This window comes from Myiozetetes cayanensis, unplaced genomic scaffold, assembly GCF_022539395.1.
Source record: "Myiozetetes cayanensis isolate MyiCay16 unplaced genomic scaffold, myiCay2020 scf20-37, whole genome shotgun sequence".
In the NCBI taxonomy this organism is placed as follows: domain Eukaryota; kingdom Metazoa; phylum Chordata; class Aves; order Passeriformes; family Tyrannidae; genus Myiozetetes; species Myiozetetes cayanensis.
In genome coordinates this window covers 1,184,154-1,206,736 of record NW_026087412.1, presented here as the reverse complement: position 1 = coordinate 1,206,736, position 22,583 = coordinate 1,184,154, and the positions used below count along the sequence as shown (strand labels likewise).

Below are 22,583 nucleotides of genomic sequence, written 5' to 3'. Positions count from 1 at the left end.
CACGCTATTCCTACAGAACCCAACCAGAAAAAGCTGGATAGGATTCCTCCATCCACTCCGCTCCCATCAATGGAAGCAGGATTTAGCCCTAACTGAATCCCTTTCAGTTTCCAAATACTCCTGAAAGCTGTGGGAGGGACCCTGCCACTCAGGCATGATGGATGTCCCTCCCTCTGCTCCCAGATGTGTCCAAGAAACAGAATGTTCCAGCCATGGCCTGGAGCTTCCCGCACTCTCGAGGCTGGATGGGAGGGACTGAGGCAACACATGGAAGCTGTTACCACAACCCCCTTCCTCGCTCTTATTCATCTTTTTTTCTTTTAATCATCATAGGATTGAGACGTGATTCACCGTATGTTTTGGTGAAGAATCAAAACAGCATCTGCAGGTCTTGAATTCCCCCTTTTCTGCTTTTATTTGTAAGCTCTGAGAAGCCAGGACATAGTGTGTGAATCGGAGTCCACAAGTCAGGAATCAGGGAGGTGGGGAAGAAACTGGGTTATGGGGAGGAACCACCCAAGGGCAGCTCCTACTCAGGGAGGAGAATCAACCAAGAAGACTGAGATTCTTTTTTTTTCCCTCCAGGGTAAACTAATTCTGATTCTTCCCCTCCCCTGTAGGTAAAATCAGAACTGTAACAGCCCTGATGGACCTTTCTACAGGAAAGGAATGTGTGAACTCCACTTGTCTCAACCCCTTGGGAAATTCTAGATTACTGTTTTCCTAAGCTTTTCATTCCGATCCAGAGCACAAACTAATCCTGGAATGTCAGCTTTTCTCGTGGAATAAAAATTCTGTTTCTAGGCCCAAGCTTCCACAGCAAGAGCGAGTCACGAGGCAGGAGGAGGTGGGAGAGACAGAAACAAACCGATCCAGCACGGGAAGGGATGTGCTGAGCCCCAGCCCCTGGGCAAAGATGAACAGAGAGAAGGGATTTCTGAGGTCTGCAGGCTCTGAAGCAGAGAAGGGAGCACAGGACAGGACTCTGTGGGTGGGATGCAGAAGTCAGTCCATCATTCCGACGCCTGTTCCCGCTGCGCAGGGCCCTGACCTGGCTGGAGGGGAAGCTCAGCCCAGGCCAAGGTACCTGACTCCAGTCCCCAGAGCAAGGATCGGGGAGGGCGGGGAGGAGGATCATGCCAGAGCAGCCTGGCTGACCACCAAACCCCAAGTGCATTATATAACTGGGCTCTCTTCCCTCCTCAATCCACCAGGCAGCAGCCCCAGCACTGGGAACTGGCTGGGGAACAAGGCACTTCCAGTCAGCAGCAGAGCAGAGCAGAGCAGAGCAGAGGAGGGTTTCTCATCCTGCAGGCTAGAAACAGGGCTGGGAGGAACACCAGGCCTTGGTGCCGGCCCCTGGCCCGAGGCAGGTCCAGCTCTACTCGTGCCACTCCTGATGGGAGCCCAGTCTGTCCTCAGAGATTCTGCAACTCCCCCAGCAAGTTATCCCAGTGTTTCTGGAGCCCCCCCGTGTCGGGGAGGGAGCCAGGGAAGCACAACAAGGACTGGAGAGCACCTGAGCTGCAGCTGGACGGCCAGAGGTGGGAGGTGGTGACGGGAACGTACCGTGCACTGCGCCAGGGCCGCCGAGATCTGCTGGATGTCATCAACAGTGTTCACCTTCAGGGAGTTCAGCGTCTCTGTGATGTTGTTGCGAGTCCAGGTCCGGAGCTCAAATTCATTCCCAGCCTCGGGTTCCAGAAGCATGGATCGCTCGTACTGGGGGGACAAAAGCACACAGAGTGAGGAGATCTATGAGGTTGTTCCAGAGGATGATGAGCTGAGCTGAAGTCACCTCTTCCATGCCCTCTGTACCTCCCCGACTCTGCTTCTCCCCAGAGGGATCTAATAAGCTGGTTTCCCAGCAGAACTTTCTCAGTTTTGCTTGTGCCTTCCAAGCAATTATCTGAACAGCCTTGCACTTGACAGATAAGTGGTGCCCAGTGTAGTCCTTACCCAGCTAGCAGAGTCCTGTGCTCAGGGGATCATCCCTGCCTGGCTTCCATGAGTGCAGCAGGCTCTTACCAGGCAGGAAAACAACAGTATAGCCTGAAATTCCTGCCCTAACCCTTCCCTTAAAGGGAATTCTGCCAGGAGGGTGATGCTGTAGAATTAGTAATTTCCCTACATTGTTGTATAAAATTGCCCATGAACTTTCCTGGTGACTACAAGGACTTCTGGAGGCCCCACTTGGGCACAAAGAGCTTCCTTACCTCATTTAAGATGGTGATGAGGGCCAGGGAGTACTCAATGACCTGCTGAGGGTCCCCTTGTTTCACCAATCCCTGGAGCACAGTGTCAGTTTGGTTGTAGAGCCAGTGGGAAAGGCTGGGAAAGCCCTCGGGTAAGCCAATTTCCATGGAGCTGCAAGGGAAAGAGGGATCTGGGTTAGGTGCAGACTGGTCACCGGGGCTGGGAAGGGTGAGGAACAGGGAAGCAGGTGGGTGAGCCACAAAGACAGCCCTGCTGACACCCTGGTACCCACTCTGCAGGAGCTGTAAGGAAAACCACCATGGACCTGAGGCCTGGCTCCTCATCAGCCCAGCTCTGGGACCTGATGATCTTAAGAGGTCTTTTCCAGCCTTAACGTTTCCACGATTCCAAGATTCTACAAAGCAGTAACTTCTGGGAAAATCTCCCCCTCGAGCGATGACCCACAAAGACTGGAATTCTCTGTACTGCACTTCTGCTGAGCCTCCCCTCCCCTTCCTGCCAACAGCCTCTGCCAGGAGGCAGACCTTTCACCCAGGACCCACCGAGCCCCTCAGGACAGGGACCTGGCGGCCCAGCCACGGGACCGGGATGTGGAGCCCAGGCTGGACACTGACCCTGTGGGTGATCCCTTACCTGTTCACGGCCACCACGGTGGCTCCCAGCTGGTCCTGCACCAGAACGGACACGGACACCTGGAAGCCGCTCTCGTGGAAGCCGGGGGGCAGGAAGGCGCCGTGCTCGGCTCGGCTGCCCTTGTAGAGGCAGAACTCGTGGAAGTGGCCGCGGCGGCGGCGCGAGGCCAGCAGGATGTACACCAGCGGGCCCTCCGCGTCCTCCGTGTCCCGCCAGCCTGCAAGGCAAACCCCCACGGGGGGCTGAGGGGGGCCAGGGCACGGGGGGGCTGCACACACCTTCCCAAAGCCTGACCTGCCTGGGCTGTGCTCCTTCCGTCCCCGGGGTGTCCCACCCCGCTCAGCCCTTCTGCATGGACGGGGCTTGGAGCAACCTGGGCTGGTGGAAGGTGTCCCTGCCCATGGCAGAGGGTGGAACTGGATGAGCTTTAAGGTCCCTTCCCACCCAAACCACTCCAGGCTTCTCTGATGATTCTATGGATCTGCCCTTGCTGCTGTCCCCAGCAAGGGTCACCCTGCTCTGGTGAGAGGGACAGTGTTTGGCTCCTGTTTAAAGGGGTTATGCAAAATCCATGATCAAAATAAAAATAGGAATAACTGCTGGGACTGGGAACAGCATCGACCAAGGCCACGGCCTCTGTACAAGCCTCATAAAGCCTGACAGAGGCTCAGCCCTCAGGCAGTTCAGCATCTCAGGAACAACTGAGTCAAGGATAAAACCCGCACAAAGGTTTCCTTGGAGTTTCCAGGAATTTTGGGGAGTTTCTGGGGGCTAGGAAATGCACTGTATGTTTGCCAGTGAGCCCCAGTGAAGGTGCTGGCTCTGCTAGAGCTGGACATCCACCAGTAGGTCCGTGTCCTGCTCTGTCACTTCAGCTTAAAAACAATCTAAGAGCTAAAATTCCCACCATTCCAAAGAGGGACGGGTTTCAGGATTATTCTGGATAGCTCAAAACATCCCAAAGTTACAGCCACACCACGCTGAACACACTCTGCTGCTCCCCCAGCTCTGGTGACCCATCCCCTGGAAGCAGCAGCATCCATCCCCTCTCCGCGTGGCTTCCCAGCACTGTGCACAAACAGCTCTAATCTCTAACACTAATCATTTGGGGAAATCTGGTTTCCAGAGGCACTTAGTCCTTGGCCCAAGGCTATGGGACATCAGCCAGGCCACTTTTCCAAAGCTGGGCTCGTTGTTGCTGTCTCTGCAGCTGGTTGGGAAGGTAACTGCTGGTGGGAACATCCAGCCCACATGGCAGAGCTGGCCCCAGTGCTTTGTCCTTTGATTCTTCCCACATACATGTGACTCAGTTTTGGGCACCATCTTGTTTTTCCTGCACTGAAGCACCAGTTTCTTCCCCAAGAGCCAGTCTGGCCTGGATGTCACCATTCAACTACAGGAATTAGGATTTATAAAACTGCCTGCCTGCTACCATGAGTGTTAGAGCTCCATAATTCGGGCACACAAAGCGGTTCATGGGCCAAGCCGCTTCCGAGCTCAGCCCTGGCCAACAATGTCCTGGGGTAGGAGTTTGGGGTAAAGGAAACATCTGTGGGAAGAGCATCTGGCAACACTGGCCATGGGAAGGCTTTGCCCGTGAGGAGCAGGGAGGACTGGCCAGTGCCCACCCAACCCTCTCACCTGCACACTCAAAGTGCACCTTCGTCATGAGCGCCCTGAGGGGTCCTTCGGGAGACAGGGAGCACCTTCCCCCCACGGGGGGCTGGTTGGGGAGCAGGTCGATGGAGGCGAAGCCCTCCTCCCCCGTGGTGAGGTCTGTGATGTGCAGGGTGAAGGTGTAGCCCTCGCCATCCTTCAGCGCCCCTGGCCTCAGCACCAGGTTCATCCCCGTGTCCCCAGTGGAGGTTGTTGTTTTGTCCAGGATGAGAGACTTGTTCTTAAAGCTGTGTGCTGCCCACCTCTGCAGGGATGGAGAGACAGGAGAAGTTTTGTTTAAATCTGCAGTTATGTCCTTAAAATGTTTTCAGATTGAGTCTCTTATAAAAAGTAACAGATTTCTAGTGGGAGCGTCTGCCAAATTTGCAGTTGATAATTCAGCTTTAGTCTTGTGTGCTACAGCAACAAGAACTGGAACCTTTCCAAAATGTCTGGTGGGAATATTTCCACTGTGAGATCTACTTTAGTTTCTGGGATTACATCACCCTCCGACAGAATATTTCATAATACAGAGTACAAAACACAGGAAATAAATGAAGGACTGGTGGAGTCTCCACGGGATACCATGCTTTATATGCTTCAAGCTGAACATGGCCTGGGTGGTTACTGTTAATAGCACAAACATACAATTGTGATAACAAGAGAAACAGTGAGATAACCAGGCAGAAAATGCCAGGCAAGGACATGCTGGGCTTGCTGGGAGCAACAGGACTTCCCATTCTGAGACCTGCTCCACTCCACAGGCTGCAGGGATGCTGTGCAGTGGAATCAGGAACCAGAGGAGGGCAGGAGGTACTCGGGGGATCAGGAGAGACTAAACCACCTCTGCTTGAGCCACCAGAATAACAGGCAAAATGCCAATCAACATGGAGGAAAAACCCTTTACCAAAGGTGAAGCAAAGGCTAGTGACTTTACCCCAAGCTTGGAGTCGTTGTGACAGTTCTGGCAGGTTCCCTCCAGGTAGACATAGGAGCTCTTGCTGACTTCGTAGACAGACTGAGCCTTGCAGGAAACACACTCCAGGGACACAATAGGGACTCCTCCCCTCTTGATGAACACCTGGGAAAGCAAGAGGCTCCATCAGAAGATCTGACACCAAAATCCAGACATCTAAAATGTAACATCCCAGCACCCAGATCTGAAAGGGGGAATCGCTCTGCACCAGCCCAGCCTATGCTAAGGAAAACAGCAGGAAGGGATTCCCAAAGGATTTCCAGTCAGATTTAAGCTACATCACTGCTCTTACACTGCCCAATTCTGTCACTGGTTTTCAAGAACCACTCAATGCCAAACTGGGCCAATCTAAGTCATTCTGGATTTACTTTATCTATACTTTAGCAACTTAAATTGCTTTCAAAATGTCCCTATGGCCCCCTGTGCTGAATTCCCAGCAAACCCTGCTTTGGCTGTAGGTTAGGGATGGAAGAACCACCTTTTCCAGAGAGCAGCATGTTGTTCCAGGCTTTGAGCTGGAATCTAACTGCACTTCTCAAGATATCTACCACACCTTCCTGGCAGAGCACCCAGAGAGAGTAGAGGCACCGGCGGCTCAGACACAACAGCTATTGAGCTCTGACCCCTGTACTTTGTCTAAATTCCTTTAATCCCCCAGGAAACAGCCCTGTCCAGCCTTGGACAGAGCCCTCTGTCCTGGCATAACGAGCATTATGAATTCAAAGACAGTAATGAAGACATTGTTTAACATGGCAGACTCTTAAAAGAGGATAAATACTCCCCAGCATTAAGCCTGAGAGCATTGAAGCTCCATTCATTCCTCCAGTATTTGCAAATTTCCTGCGACACTGGGATCATTGTTTTGCGCTCGCGCATGGAAACCAGATAGTACGGAATGTCCTTGAAAGACTATCAATTTCTTTTTTTTCTTTTCACCCTCCAGCTCTGGTTTCAAACCCCGGCAGTAAGAGTTTCCACTTTCAGAGTAACTACACCTCTAATTGCCAAGTGCACCAGATGAATGTTCCTGACACGAACCGTCGGGCTGCGGGTGCGCTTGGCCTTGGGCTTGATGTGACATAAACAACATGCACTTAAGAAAATCCTCCCTTCACAAAATTTGGAAGGAGAGAAGAGAGGAACTGTTGATGGTAGAATTAAGCACCAGCTCTTAGGAAGCTCTCTCTGGGCAAAAACCAGGGAAGACCCTGGTGCTGTGGCATGTGAAGAGCCAGGACTGCACAAAGTGCCGGGAGAGTCACCGACCAAGGCTGGACTCCTTCGCTGGCCCATGGTGGGATTCGATGATCTTAGAGATCTTTTCCAACCTACATGATTCTATACAGAAACTAAAAGGACTTGGCAGGACAAGCAAAAAGTGCTGCCCAAGGAAGATGACTGTAAGATGGTTCTATCACAGAAGTACCGACGTCTGTTCCTGCCAATGACCTGGATGAGACCAGTTACAGAACCCCAGTGCTGCCCTAAGATCTGGGGACTAATTCTTCCCTGGGAGGGTGGTGAGGTTGTCCAGAGAAGCTGTGGCTGCCCCATCCCTGCAAGTGTCCAAGGCCAGGTTGGGCGAGACTTGGAGCAACCTGGGCTAGTGGAAGGTCTCCCTGCCCATGGTAGGAGGTGGAAGGTCCTTCCAACCCAACCATTCTACAGTTCTGTGACTCCCAGTTTGGCTGTGTCCAGCAACAGGCACCCAAGGAGAGAAGAGACAGCTGTCCGTGGTACGTACGGTTTGGTTGGTTGCCTCGGGACTCATCCCCCCCTTCCTGACGGTGAGGTCGAACGTGTACTCCACATCTGCTTCTAATTCAGCTTTGGGAATTGTGACAATTCCTTCACTGGCACTGAAATTCAGAGAGCACCCTGCAGCCGAGCTCTGCTTGCAAGGAGAAAAGAACTTTCAAACCCTCCTTGGTACGGGTGCAAGTCGGGTTAGTCCACAGCCAAAACATTCAGGTCCACACAGAGTCACTGCCACAGACCTCGCTGCGCAGTGCCACCACTGGGGTGGGAGAAACAGGGCGTGTGTGGACAATAAAACACATCATCCTACTCTTCAGGTTAGTAAACAGTACTTGGAATACTCCTGTGTTTCATCTGAGCTTCAGATTCGTATTTTATAGCAATTAATTCTTCATTAAATGGCTTATAAACATTGCCAAGAAACACAAAAAGCTCACATTAAACCAAAAGGTCTAATCCACAGACACTCCACATCTTGCTATTTTGAGGCAAATACAGAAAACATGACATTTTACAAGCATTAAGTCACAAAGTGCTCCTGAGGTGGATCTCCCATCAGGACCTGCAGGGCAGTTCTCCCTTGCCCCTCCATCAGTGCAGGGTCAGACCACTGCAGCATGTGAGGACAGTGACCTGCTTGTGACCATAGCTTGTGGTCACTTGACCTCTCCAAAGTCTAACTCTGTCCCCTGATGGCATCAGAGACATTTAATTGTTAACGGGAGAGGGACCAGAGCCCTCATCCCCCAGAAATGCAGTCAGCAGCTATTTCAAGCCAGACGTGTTTGTAGTGGAGCTGACGTGCAGCTGGAGCTCCCTGGCTGTGCAAGACTGCTCTTACCTTGGAGGAGTACGTACAGGACCACTCGTACCACAGCGGAGTCTGTTCACCATCATCCAGGTTCGGGTCGTAGGACTTCTCCCCGTCCAAGATTAAGTCCTGAGTGTTGGACCATACACGGTACGACCCCCCATCGATGATTGGGACCAGCTTGCTCGGGATCACAGTCACATTGGCAAAGATGCTTTTGGACAGCGGGGTGTCTCCAAAGGAGACAATAAACATGAAGCAATAGTTCCCAACTTCCAGGGCGAGCTTCGGGATAACCAGCTGGGGCCTGTTCACGTCAACGTTGGGCAGCCGGATCCTGCTGGAGTCGTCCAGGTCCATGCAGCTGGGTGCTCGGTAGATCTCCCACAGGTGCTCTGTCTGGTACTTGATGCACCCCCGGAGGTCAATCTGTGCCTCCAGGTAGTTCCTCTGGGATCGCTTCATGACTACCTGGGGGGGCAAGGCCAGCTCCACCTCCGGCTCCTCGCACTCCAGGACTCTGACGGTGACGGTGAGCTGGGCTATGAAGAAGCTGATGAGATTGGTGGCATTCACCTCCACCAGGTAATCCCCGGGGCTCAGGTAGGAATAGTTGGCCACTGCAACCCTGGTTGTTTGAGTGGAAGAACCATCCCCAAAGCTCCACAAGAACTCAACGCTCCTGCTGCTGGGCACCACCGTGGCTTCAAACAGTGCCGTCCTGTTGACAAAGGCATTGGAGGCAGAGAGGGAGACCTGCACTATCGGGTCTTGGACCTGGATTGCTCTGGTGATATTGACACTTCCCAAGTCATTGAAGGCACTGAGGTGAATCTCAAGCAGCCCTGCAGCGTCTGGAGTGTAGGAGACACTCTCTCCTGACACAGTGACCACGGATCGACCTTGCTCTTTCCACAGGGAGAAGCGCCAGGAGAAGGACACACGGGAGCCGCTCCCCACACAGGCACTGAAGCTCTTCTCCGTGCCCGTGGGGATGCCCTCCTCGCAGCAGTTCAGGAGCCTGACATCCCGGATGGCCTCCAGGACAGAGATGAGCACCTGGGCGTGGGCGATGCTGATCTGGTTCTGCACGGTCACAGTCACCAAATAATCGCCGCTCTTGGTGAACTCGTGGGTGTACCGGGACCCGTTGAGCACCACAGAGTAGTCCCCACTTATGCTCACCAGGTAACTCACAGAGGTACCTGACAACATCCTGATCACAAAGGTGACCTGTTCCCCTGGCTCCACCACCTTCTTGCTGGCGAGAACTTCCAGGCCTTGGATCCTGTCCAGCACTGAGATATTCCTGCTGGCCAGAGCCCAGCTGATGTCGTTGGACGCGTTCAGATGGACTGTGTAAAGCCCTGCTGTGGGGAACGTGACTGCCACAGACTGGCCACTCAAGGTGCCATTGGGCACCTCCCAAAGCCAGGTCACCTCAGTCCCTTTCTGCAGCTCCCCCTCAAAGACCACCGTGGAGCCTGATGAGACGTACCTACAGTCCAGCTCTGCTGTCCCTATACTCAGCCCCTCTATAACCTCCTCTACACAGATAGAAATTGTTGAATTGGTTGAATTCAGCTTGTTTTCTGCTCCAACGACGACATCAATCACCCCAGGGCTTTGGAAGGAGTGTATAATGAAGGGTTCAGAAGTAACAGGAGAGGAGCCATCCTCGAGGTACCACACGTACGTGATGCCAGTGCCACTGGTTATGGTGGCACTTATGTTAACAGAGGCATTAATGGCAGCTGGGTTGGGGAAGGCATAGGGCTTTAGGAGACCAAGGCTTTCAACAAACTCCAGTGTCCTGTTAACAGTGGCACATCCCAGCATATTGGTGGCCTTCAGGTAGACAGTGTAGTTCCCAGCTTCAGGGACGCTGAAGGAGAAGGTTTTCCCAGTGGAGCTCTGTACAGCATTGCCATCCCGGTGCACTACCCAGCTGTAGGAGATGTTTGTTCCCTCTCTCACCACGGCCTGCAAATGGAGTGTTTTGTTTGTTGGGAAATACATGTCCTCCACCAGGTCACCGCTGGCCACCTGCAGGCCCTCAATCTGCTCCAGGACGTAGACGTAGATGCTGTCCTGCAACGAGCTGATCTTGTTCTCTGCTGTCACAATGACGTTGAACGTGCCCACGGACCGGAAAGTGTAGGAAATTGTGGAGGAGCCTTGGATAGGGGTGCACCGATCGCAGAGGATCCACGAGTAGCGGATGGCAGTGCCAGCCACAAGGGTGGCTACAAAACTCACCGACCCATTCAGTGGCACCACTGTCCTGCTGGCATTGATGGTCAGGCCAAAGAGCCGACGTTTCACGGTGACGTCGATGGTGGTCTCATTGGAGCTCACGTCGTTCTGGCCCATCACAGTAATGCTGTAGTGGCCCGTGCTGTTGTAGGAGTGGGTGGCGACTTGCCCAGGCTGGGTAGTGCCATCTCCAAAGTCCCAGCAGTAACTCACTTTGGTTCCATTCATGCTGGCAGAGAACAGGTAGATCTGGTTCAGCTCCAAAACATTTGTCCCATTATATTCAATCTTGGCTACCCCAACTGGTTCCTGGACTTCCACAAATGCTGTGTCATTGTTGAAAGAGACGTTGTTGGAGACGGTCACTGTGACCAGGAAGACCCCAGTGTTCTTGTAGGTGTAGGTCACCTCAGTCCCACTTGACCTGGCGGACTCGTTGTTGCCGAAATCCCAGCGGTAGCGGTACTGGTAGGGGGGCACGGCACTGACCTGGAAGGTGCTCTCTTCCCCAAGCCTCACGAACTGCTTGGAAGGGAGAAGGGTGACGTTGACTATCTCCGGCTCCACGCACACGCTGGTGAAATAGTGAGCCTTGTTAAACCTGCTGGAGAGAGTCAGGGACAGCAGGAAGGTCCCGCTCCGGGTGAAGTTGTGCGTCACTCCAGGGTCCCCACTGACTGTGACATTGGATGAGCCGTCTCCAAAAGTCCAGTCGAAGATGTACTCCTCGGGATTCCCGTCACGTACGCAGTGAGCTGCACGTCCGGGTGCTCTGGGATGCACGAGGTTGGTTCTATTTTGAGCACCTCCAGGACAAATATCCGAACAGGAACGGTCTGGGAGACGGAGTTCACAGGATTCACAGCCGTCACGTTCACAGTGCAGTTGATGTCCTTTATGTACACGTGTTCTACCACTGGCTCCTGAGTCCTCAGCACCGTGCCGTCCCCCAGGTCGAACACCCAGGTGATGCTGTCCCCGGTCTGCACGGAGGCGTTGACGGTGACAGACGCTCCCAGCTCTGCCGCCTCGCCCGCGGAAACTCGGAGCCCAGTGATCTCTTCGAACACCTGGTAGCACTCCACCGTCTCCACGCTGCTCACGGTGTTGTTGGCTGTCACGGTGACGTTGTACACCCCTCTCTGGGCGTAGCTGTAGGTCACTGTAGGCTGGATCTCTGTGAGCAGGGGGATCTGTCCCCAAAGTCCCAGGTGTACACAACGCCATAGGGGGACGGCAGCGCACGGGCTCGGAAGGTCACCAGGCGCCTCACGACTAAAACTTCCTCTTCTGCTTCCACCTTCACATCGACCAGGTAGCTGTGGACGTGAACTGGGGTCAAGTGCGTGAGGTTCTCGAACTGGTTGGACACGACAACCATCAGGGCATATTCTCCTGCATCGGAAGAGAACGGAGCAAGACCAGGGTGAGGACATGCCTGTCTGCCCCTGTGCTGTGCACACCCCAGCTTTTCCCTGCTCTGGCCCAGGACCAGCAGGAATTACAGCAGGCCGTGTGTGTGTGAGGACCAAACACCAAGTAAGGAGCCAGTCCAACAGGTACAGAGAAGAGATTTTCTTTCTCTTTGCCCACAGAACAGACCCTTCCTGTTGCCCACCCCTCCCACCAACACAGTGCTCATCCTGCCCCTCATCCATCCACTGAGACTGCCCAAAAATGGACTGTGTGTGGTGGACCTGCTTCTTACAGCGTGGCCAAACCTCTCCAAGAAACAGAGATATAGAGGATGGCAACTGCAGACTTCCAGTCACTCTGGCTGTTCGCTCAGGAACAAGGTAACGACTTCCATGCCTTGGTTTTATTGGACGGTGTCTCGTAGCCCCCTCATAACAAAAATACCCAAGCCCCTCCTTCCCCAAAGAACCTTCCTGACCATACCTGGGTCTTGGTAGATGTGTGAAACGTTGTGCTCAATGACAACCTCATGGACATTGGGATCAGGAACAAGGAAAGACTTGTTATAGGGAGGTTTGAACAGGTGTGTCTCCTGGACACCATCTCCAAAATCCCACCTGGAGAAACAGGTAAACAGTGTTACACTGCACAACAGGAGAATCATGGAAATCCCAGAGGAATACTGGCCTGTCTTTCAGGTCGGGACTGGGTTTTCCAAAGGAAACATAGGAAGCAGCATGACAAGTATCAAAGCTGTGCCTGATGCTGAGAGGAGCACAGCACTGGTAAGAGGAGGAGGAACCCAATATTAGACCAGTGTTGCAATACTTTAAAAGAGTGAACTGAACTACAGGTCCCAGCCAGTCTGACTGACCCACACTCACAGGCATTTCAAATTAACTGGGCAGCATCTGAAAGATGGACCAGTTGTCCCTGGGAAGAGAAGCAGTGCAGGTAAGGTAAGGTATGCACAGAAAGATCCCAAGTAGCAAAGGACTCACAGGAACAGAGCCTCCACAGCCGAATCAACGTGAACCCTCGCTGTGAGCTCCACCGTGCTGTTCTGGGGCAGGACGGGCAGGACACCCAGCACCGTCAGGTTCTTCATCTTGTTCATCATCTCCACCGTGACATTGTAATTGACCGTGAAGTTACTGACGTGGTTGGAGGCGGTGAGCTGGGAAGGACAGTGGGACAGAGGCTGTGTTGGGGATCACCTCACCGTGCTGCCCTCCCTGAGCGTGGGGCTTCACTGGACTGAAGATGTCCCACCAGGCAGGCAAGCTGGCCAGTGCAGAGAGTGGCCCCTGGGGCAGGGAGGCAGGGCAGGAGCCTGGATGGTACTGGAAAGCAGCCTAGGCTGGCAGGTCACTGACCTGGCAAAGCCACCTCCTGCTGGAACCACCAGCACAGTCAGTGCAAGGAAGGACTGGTGCTACAGCAAGAGGGAAGGAGAGGAGCTTCTCATCCAGAGGTTCCTCTGGTTCTGAACTTGCCAGTTCCCCCTGTGCTGGCTCCAACATGCCCTGCACACTGTCTCCAGCTGCTGAGCACAGGCCACCAAGGGGACAACAGACACCTTGAGACAGTGGCAGATGAGTGGCCTCAAGCACAGAGAGCAGGGATGGGAGAGGTTCATAAAACCAAGCACATAAATTGCACCTCCAGGATCCTGGGGTGGTGGGCACAGAGAGAGAGAGCAAGGCTGGGCCAAGGAGGGAAAGGGAGGCAAGAGATGGAAGAGACACAACAGAAATAGAGCAGGATCCTCAAGATTATTTAGGCAGGAAACACTGACAGGGCACCTGGTGACAGAGCATCTTGCCACCTCCTCACCTGTAGGAGCTGCTGACAGAGGGATCCTTCAAACAAAGTTGAGCAGAGACATCCCACCCCAACATGAAAGAGAAGTTCATGTCTAGGCTCCTGTGACTGCTACACTGAACCCAGTGCCCCCAGGCTAATGGCACCTTGTCAGCTCTGTAAGTGAAAGCGCCCCAGGCTTGTCAGCACAGTGCTCCACCCAGCAAATTAGTGCTGCACCAAGCAAATTAGTGCTAGCATGGCCTTGGAGCTGGGGCTGGCATCTCCTCGAGAAGCCAAGTCACCCTGCAAGAGGATCAAGCACCTTGGACGAGAGCAGACTCCACCTGGCAGTACAGGGCATGACACAGAGAGATGTTCTGGCCAGAGATAAACTCCTGTTCCACAACACACACCTCCCTCGGCCCAGACTCTCTGCTCCATCCTTCTGGGGCCATGACAAAACCCAGTTCCAGTCTGCATCAGGAGAAAGAGAACAGGACAGAGAACAGAAGAGCTTGTGGGAGAAGGTCTGTCCTGCCTACAGTTTGCATCCTGCCTCTGCCTGGTTCTGAATCCATATCTCCTGTCTCCCAGAGCAGGGGCTCCCTGCCTCATTCCTGCTGGGGAGGAGGAAGCACAGACACTCCAGAAGCAGAAAGGAGAACAAGGGGAAAAGAGGAGAAAGCAAAGATGAGGAATAAAGTGAAGGAATGGACGAACAGAAAAACTATTTGCATTGCAAGAGCAGCTCAGTCAGAAATAGCAGATGAGCTCATTGGGAGCACAGTGAAAACCTCAGCTCAATTCTGCCTTCTCCTGTCCCTGCTGCTCTTCCTGTTGAGTTTGTGGGATGAGATGGAAACCCAGGGATGAAATGGTATCATGGGAAAGGCCTTGGCTTACCGAAAGCTTGTACACGGCTGGGCTTTGGTAGATAACGTTGAAGACAACATTGTAAAAAGTGAAAGATGGCTTATCATCTACTGTCCATCGGAAAGTCACATCTGACCCAGCCTCCATCACAGGGATGTAGCTCTGAAAGGCATGAGAACATTTCACACTAGTGCAAGAGAAAAGCATGCCCAGTACTTCCCAGGAGATCTCCAGCTGAACTGGAGAGGGAGCAGAGCCAGACTGGGAGGCACCTCACACCTGCAGACAGTGCCCTCAGAGCATGACACAGAGGTGACACATCCTCTGTGGCTCTGCTGCTGATGGAGAAATGCAGACCCTGACCAGCAGAGCAGGGAGCAGACCCCACACTCCCTGCTCCCACAGCCCAGCACTCTGCTCTTGTGATCAGGTCTAAAAAACCTTCTGCTACGTTGACAGAAACAACTCAGCTTTAGCTACACCTGTAAGCTCAGCCTCTGACCCTCGCCCATGGACGGTGCCTGACCCAAAGGCTGAAGGGCTTGACCTGCCCTGTGCTCACTCCAATAGTGCCTCCTGAGCAGACTGTGGCAGCCAGGAAGGGCGAGACCAAGAGGTGCAGGCGTAGGATCTGCCGGAAGCAGCCAGAGCTTGAACAGAGCATTTGGGGCAGCTGCTGAACAGGTTCCCAGGGCTGCAGCTCTGGGGGCAGGGGACTGGAAAACAAAAGGACTGGAAATGCCAGAGGAACCCCAAGACTTGGACAGATGAAGCTGTTTTACATCCTTACAGTTGTGTAAGGATTTAGTAGAGCAAATCTAAACACCTCGGCAAGTCAAAAGAAGGTCAATACTGGCCTTTCATAACGCCTCTGGTTTCCTGTGGAAGTGGAAAGCCAGTATCCCCCTCGCAGGAGCTACTGCCTTACCTCTGAGGGGATTCAAGGGAATGTACAGCCAAGCTGCCTTCCTGCTGGAGAGCACCAGTGCTTGTGCCACATGCCTGTGTCTGCAGCAGCGCGGGCAGCACGGCCTGGGAGCTTAGCGGCAAGCAGTGCTCCCCCAGCCCAGCCTCCCCAGAGCCAAACACACACCCTACAGGCTAAAGGGGAAGGCTGAAAACCCAGCTGATGAATTAAGAGCAGCAGCCAGCACTCACCACCCGTGTGTTCAGCAGGACCCTGCTCTCGGGGTCCGGGGTGGCCCTCAGCCCGCGGATCGGCTCCTCCACCTTCACCGTGACCGTGATGTTCTGGGAGCTCACGGCGTTCTCCGCCACCAGCACGTGGGTGCTGAGCCCCTCCCTGAGGCCGCTCAGCTGCACCACAGCAAACCAGGTGTCGTTGTTCTCCCTGGCACACTGCGCCGTGAGCGCTGCCACGGCCGCTGGGCAGGCCCCCGTGAAGGGCACGGTGCGGTTGTCCCCCAGCCAGGTGGCCGTGGCGTTCGCCCCCGAGGACAGTTTGAGCACCAGGGTGGTGTGGTTGGTGGGCAGGTAGACCCTGCTGCCCTGGGGAGCGGGGTGGATGACGCGCAGGCCCGACACCCGTGAGGCCACCCAGAAGCTGCAGGACAGGTTGGCGCTGAAGACCCCGCTGTCCACGCTGGCTCTGACCGAGTAGAGGCCGGGATGGTCCAGCCCCGCATTGTGGGGGCTGAGCAGCGGCACCAGCTGCTCCTCGGCATAGCGGACACGCAGGGAGCACACGGAGCCGTTCACCCAGGGGGGATCCACGGAGCCCTCGGGCAGGCCCAGCGCCCACGCGGAGGAGTTCGCACGGAGGACGCTGGTTCTGGACGGGGATGTGGCACTGGGCTGGCACTGCAGGAAGGAGCCCGAGACTGCATTGTGCTGGATGCTGAAGACATCCCCAGCCCTGACAAAGATATTTTCTTCTCTGAATGAGACCTGCAAAGAGTGGAGACATTTTTGGATTAGGAGCACTCAGCACCCAGCTCCTGCCTGGGCATGATGCTGGATGTCCTGCCAAGTGGAAACCAACAGAAAAGCTGCAGATCCAAACACAGCACAAGGAGACCTTTCTCCACTCTGTTCTCCTTGGCCACCCTGAATAAAATGTGCCAACACTGAAATCAGCTTTATGCTCCACCTCCACTGGGTTAATTCCATGGGAATGGCCCAGGGAATCTGCAAGGCCTTTTCATAGAATCATGGAACCACAGAATGGGTTGGGTTGGGAGGGACCTGAAATCTCATCTCATTCCACCCCCTGCCACGGGCAGGGACACCTTCCACTAGCCCAGGTTGCTCCAAGCCCCGTCCAACCTGGCCTTGGACACTTGCAGGGATGGGGCAGCCACAGCTTCTCTGGGCAACTGTGCCAGGGCCTGCCCACCCTCTTTTGACCCCTCTGACCAACTATGCTTGGCAACAGGTTACTGCAGGGAGCCCATGGCTTGGAGCTGTGTGGTGGCATGTGTGACATGGGGCACATCCTTTCATTTCAATGGACTTCAGTGTCTCCATCTGCCACAACCCAAATTTACCCAGAGCCCTCAGGAGAAAACTGCCCCACCTACCCACTGGTTACAACAGCTGATAAACACTGACCTGATACTGGGAAGAGGGGCCAGCTGGTATTGTAAAGAGAAATTCCTTGGTGAGTTCATAGCTGAGCTGGCTGTGGTTGGGCTGCAGGGACCCAGGGACAGGGCTGCTGGCAGAGGAACCATTGCTGGCACACTCGGTGGCGTTGCAGCAGTTGTTGTGGGACGAGCACAGATCAGTCAAATGACACCACTGGAAACCAGGAGGACATTCCAGCAGCGTCCAGTTCCCGTCATCCTGAGCAGGGTGGAACGGTTCTGTAGCATTGTTTCCCTCCTGGTAGTCTGGAAGAAGTGAAAAAGAAAGCAGAGATCACCATTCTCACAAGTAACACTCCTGGTGCACTTCATTCCTCCAAATCCACCATTTGTTCCACTCTGATGATGGCTCCACTCTTAGTAAAAGCTGAAACTGCAGCACATGCTGGTGCTACTGAAGTGCCTCGTTTTACTGGAAAAATTCACAAAGATCATTAAAACCAAAGTTGTCTCTTTTCCAGCAAGAACACACCAATTTGCACTCTAAAAGAGATCTGTGCTTGAGCAAAAGCAAGTCCAAGAGAAAGCAGAGCTGGCTTTGACTTTGAAAACACATTAAGCAACTTTTCTGAAGTTAATGTTTCCATGTCAAAGTATCAGCTTGTCAGTGTCAAAAAAGATCCTTTTGTAACCAGCCAACCCTACAGTTACAACAAACATTCTGCTGCAGAATTAATTGTTGCCAATACTGTGACTGTTGAGCTGTTGTACAAGGAATAAAAGGCTTTTCAGATTATCTCATCCATCAGGAAGAAATGGGCTCAGGGAAATGTTCTTCCTTGTTAACCCATGGGGCCAGATGGACCAGAACACATTCCCATTAGACATGTGCCTTCCCAAAGTAAAAAAGTACAGCTCAGAAGATTAATTGACTTCTACACACGCTCCTTTCACTCACATTCTCCTCATGCATGGAGAGAGGTTTCTCCCTCTATTATTTTTCCCAGTATAACCACTTCTCCAAGGCAGTCTCAGGGTGTCCAACCCCCCCTGCAGATTCTGCATTTTGACCTCCTCAAAAAACAAAATCTGAGCCTTTAAGGTCAAAGCTTTGAAGGCAGAAGGTCCACAAGTGTTGAGGAGATGCCTCACCTTCGCCATCCATCGGTCTGTGCACCTGGAACCTCACTTGGACGGGCTGATGCAGATCCTGTGTCACAAACTCCAGGGCAGTCAGATACCCCTCGTGCCTGAATGCCAGCTCAGGGAACTCCATCACCTGCAAAGCACACACAGCTCTCACCTGCCCGTGTGTCCCCAGGCTCCCTGGGCATGGGCAGGGTGAGCAAACCCCTCTCACCTCCTCAGCCTGCCATGGATCTGACAGCACAGCTCCAGTCACGTTCCTCACGGCCTCGGGTGAGTCAAACACGGCGTCGCCCTCAAAGAAGTTTTCGGCATTTAGGAGAACTCCTGTTTACAAAGGAAATATTTGAACAAAGCCCATGAGACCCAGCAAGGCCTGAGGTATTCCCTCCACCCTGCAAAGCTGCAGCAGGGCTTGGATCTGACCATTTGTCACTCCAGCTGTGCTGGAGAAGCAGCTCCATAACTCTGTACCTCCTCTCTTCTTCTCACACGTGTTTTGATTTCTTTCTTATCCTGCACAAGTCACGTTTGCAGCAATTTTGACTTCTAGGAACTTTGCAAACACTTCTCCCTTCCTGCAACTAATTATTTGCTTCAAATTTTAGAGCCTGGGATGCACTCCTCATCCTCCCTGTGCCCCCAGATTTCCTGGGAAATGGGGCCAGGACCAGCTGGTTTCCACCAGCAGCAAACACCTCTGATCAGGCTCTGGGGACTGATGCTGCCCCTCTGACCAGGGCCAGTGGCCTCTTCCTAGTAATGGCTCTTCCTTCTGGCCTAAATCTTCTCCCATATTTCATGTCCTTTCTAATGCTGTTCATTCCTCCCTACTGGGAAGCTGCATAAACACAAACCTGCAGAGCACACACCACCTCACATCTTTGAAGTCATCAGACCCCAACATCTCACAAAGTACACGATGCCACAGAAGGACACCAAGGCAGCACCACTGGCCTCCTGCCAGCAGCAGAGGTTGCTCAAATACCAGGGAAAAGCTATTTCCAGAGCTCTGCCTCAAAGCTTCACTCCTCTCCCTCCTTCTGCTGATGGGAAAGACTGGAGTAGGCCAAATTCTTCCCTTTGGGCTAAAGTTGGGTTTCTGGAAGTTATCAGTCAAGCCTCTCTTGGGAACACTGTTACACGTCCTACTTGTTCTGCGGTGATGCTGTAGATGACCCTCTCTCTCCACCAAGCCCTATTTTTCCTTGCCACGTGCCACTGCGAGCAGGATGTGCCAGTGACCTGGCTGCCCCCAGTGCCAGCAGGGGAGGCAGAGCCCACCTTTAGGCTTGTACTCGCAGACGTAGCTGTGCTTGGCCATGCACAGGTCGGTGTTGCACTGGCCCGTCGGGCCCATCCGCACGCAGTGGTCAGCGTTGGAGGGATGGGGTTCTCCTGGCAGCCAGTTCTGACAGCTCTCCAGATTAAATCCTTCCCCTCTTTGCTGCGCTCCAGAGCTTGCAAAATCATTGAATCCAATCCAGACATCGAGGCTCCTTCACAAAAAAAATATGAAGGGGGAGGGGGGATTTCAGGAAATCATGAGTATTAGAAAGAGCTGGGAGAGCTGCCATCTATGGTTCTCTCTAAAAATAATAACAGCTTCATCGGGGTGTCACAGGCTGCATTTAATGGGGCCTGGAGCAACCTGGGCTAGTGGAAAGTGTCCCTGCCCATGGCAGGGGGTGGCACTGGATGGGCTTTAAGGTCCCTTCCAACCCAAATCATTCTGTGATTTTATGATTTTATGATCCTGTAATGAGCAGGTTGACTTGAACCTCCCCCCAACCTGGAGCAGAGCTCTCTGTTACCATGACCTGCCCACACTGCAGCTTAAATGACCCTCTCAGGCTCTCCTGAGCCTGTTTTGAGTCATGACCCAAGAGGAAGGTTAGGGTCAAACAGAACTGTCCCAGAAAGCTGAATCCTTCAGAAAACTTGGGCTTCATCCATGCAGACCTGTGGGATTTGCCAGTTCTCCACTGCAAGTGCAATGGGCACCAGTGCAGGATCAAAGCTCAGCGGTGCCAGGTCTGGCAGCTCCTGTTCCCTTGGATGCAGCTCATGGAGCCCTCGGGGAGCAGCCAGGGTGGATAAGCAGAGGCAAAGCACTGCAGGCAGCTGAACCCCACACACACAAGAACCTGCCAGGCTCGTTTCAGGAATATGAAACGTCCCTTCCCCATTTGGAAAGCGGCTGAATCCCAGCAGAGATTCTGGTGGGAAGTGCTGAGCGGTCTCTCATAGCCACAGACAGCCTGGACAACTGTTTCTAATCGCACCCCGCAGAAAGTGAGGCATTTGTTCCATATTAACTGCTATTAACTTCTCCATATTAACATCCTGCACCCTTCCAACCCCTCAGCTCCTTCTCCATACTCCCTCCTGCAGGTTGCAATCAATCCTGCCATGACCTCGCCTGCCCCAGTGAGCTCCTGGGGTGGTACCACGGCTCTGCAAAGCAGGCTGGGGAGATAACTGGTGTCTCTCCACCCCCAGGCCCACGCCAGATGAAATGATTCATGAGGTCATGCTGAAAAACGACGACAAAAATAACTGTTCTGTGAATCAGTAGTTTTCACTGCAAATATGATTAAGAAGTAAATAAGGGCTGTGTTCTGCTCCCGAACCACTGGCAGGGAATTAGGGAGAGCAGGGTAGGAAACTGCCTGCGTGCTGCCATCAGGAAAAGTCAGGGGAGATTTTCCTTTTCTAATTCCAGCTATGAGCTAACTGCAACTCATCAGGAAAAAAAAAAAAAAGGAAAGAAAAAAGGGAGAAACTAAAAGAGAAGCTGCTGGCTGGCTTCCACCCTGCCCCACTGCCTGGCCCGTTCCCTTGCAGGGAGAAACAGGAGGACTCTGAACACACTTTTTTTGAAGCAAGATGTGAGAATCCCACTGCCTCTGAGGAAGGACTGAGCTACCCTGCTGGGGCAGCAGGAGCAGAACAAGCCTGGGGAGGCTTGGAATGGGAGAGGGGCTCCCTGTGCTGTCCCGAGGGGAAAGTGGGTTCCCCTGGAAGGTCTCACCCTCTGCTTCTGGAGGCAGGGAGAGACCAACTCAGCACAGGCTGCTCCTGGGGAGGCCATCCCACATCAGGAGCGAAGGAGAGGACAGTGGTGCTGCTGCTCTAATGGAAAACAGCTCCCTGCCTCTGCCATTTTCCCATCAGAAACTATGGGAGCTGCACGTTCCAAAAACCTGCAGCTCGGCTGCTTTGCCTTTTATCATCAGGGAAACTGCATCCTGGAACTGCCTCCTGCATGTTTATCTGAATGGATTAATAAAATAAACACAGGGAATAAAGGGGGCTGGGGGGAGGCCAGCGTGGGGCAGCAGCTGGGGAACAGCCTGGGCGGCCCTGAGCTCGCGTGGTTTCCGTGCCGCGGCCCCTCGGCCCCGCACGCAACGCCTGACACACCAGAGCACCGAGTGACCAGCTCCTAACCCTGCAGGGGGACAGCCCCCTCTGCCCCAGAGCAGGGACACGTGTTTGCAATCTCAGGACAAAGCCCCGTGTGAAGGGAACAAGGCACAGACACAAGTTTGGGAAGAAGGGGCTGTCAGCCCTGGAGCGGGACCGTTCAAAGCCTACGTCACACGCAGCTGTTCCCTTCCCTGGGCTTTCTGGGACGTGTTTATGAAGAGCCCATCTCCCACATCTGCAGCTGGGAGTGCTGACAAGGGCTGTCAGGCCCTGAGAGCTGTCCTGGTTGTCCTCCCTCCCCCCAAACCGCTGGCTGGGGAAAGGGCACTCAGAGGGGCGGATTTAATCAAAGGCTGACACTTGCAGTGCTCTCTGTTTATAAGGCCCAGTCCTGAGGTGGAACAGATGCTGCTGGAGCCTGAAACTCAGAGAGGAGTCAACAGGATGAGAAACAAAAGGGAAAAGGGTCTGGGCTTCAGGCTGCAGCTGTGTCTGGAAGGGCGCAGGATCCTGCCTGGGAGGCAGGACTGCAGCACTGGCCTGGGCTTTGCTACAGCAGCTGCTCGATGCCACAGTGTCAACATGGGACAATCCAGCTGCAGTTCTGCTGATGGAAGGAGCTGCTCACGCTCGTGTCACCCTCACCCTCGTGGCATCCTCATCCCCGTGTCACCCTCTGGACACGAGTACCTGGACCTGGACCTCTTCACCACCCAGCCTGAGCCTGTAGATTTTGCTGCACTCACAGAATCATGGAATCACAGAATAGGTTGGTTTGGGAGGGGCCTTCAAGACCATCCAATTCCCACTCCTTGCCATGGGCAGGGACACCTTCTACTAGCCCAGGTTGCTCCAAGCCCCGTCCAACCTGGCCTTGGACACTTCCAGGGATGGGGCAGCCACAGCTTCTCTGGGCAACCTGTGCCAGGGCCTGCCCACCCTCACAGGGAAGAATTTCTTCCCAATATCCAATCCAAACCTATTCTCTTGCAGTATACAGCCACGCTCAAGTGGAAGGTGTGCCCAGCCCAGCCCTGTGTGCTCCTGGCCCTGCATC

General features: G+C 53.7%; 1 protein-coding gene across 1 annotated transcript in view; it reads right to left on the bottom strand.

Moving 5' to 3' along the window:
- Positions 1 to 22,583, bottom strand: part of PKD1 (polycystin 1, transient receptor potential channel interacting) — an 81,824-nt gene that overhangs the window by 20,739 nt on the left and 38,502 nt on the right. Inside the window, 17 exon segments of the mRNA XM_050317874.1 lie at positions 1,570 to 1,722; positions 2,217 to 2,367; positions 2,851 to 3,067; positions 4,492 to 4,771; positions 5,444 to 5,587; positions 7,227 to 7,373; positions 8,082 to 11,047; positions 11,050 to 11,493; positions 11,496 to 11,702; positions 12,207 to 12,340; positions 12,725 to 12,900; positions 14,433 to 14,564; positions 15,561 to 16,310; positions 16,974 to 17,254; positions 18,101 to 18,227; positions 18,309 to 18,421; positions 19,379 to 19,593. Coding sequence (XP_050173831.1) covers positions 1,570 to 1,722; positions 2,217 to 2,367; positions 2,851 to 3,067; positions 4,492 to 4,771; positions 5,444 to 5,587; positions 7,227 to 7,373; positions 8,082 to 11,047; positions 11,050 to 11,493; positions 11,496 to 11,702; positions 12,207 to 12,340; positions 12,725 to 12,900; positions 14,433 to 14,564; positions 15,561 to 16,310; positions 16,974 to 17,254; positions 18,101 to 18,227; positions 18,309 to 18,421; positions 19,379 to 19,593 — 6,637 coding nt within the window.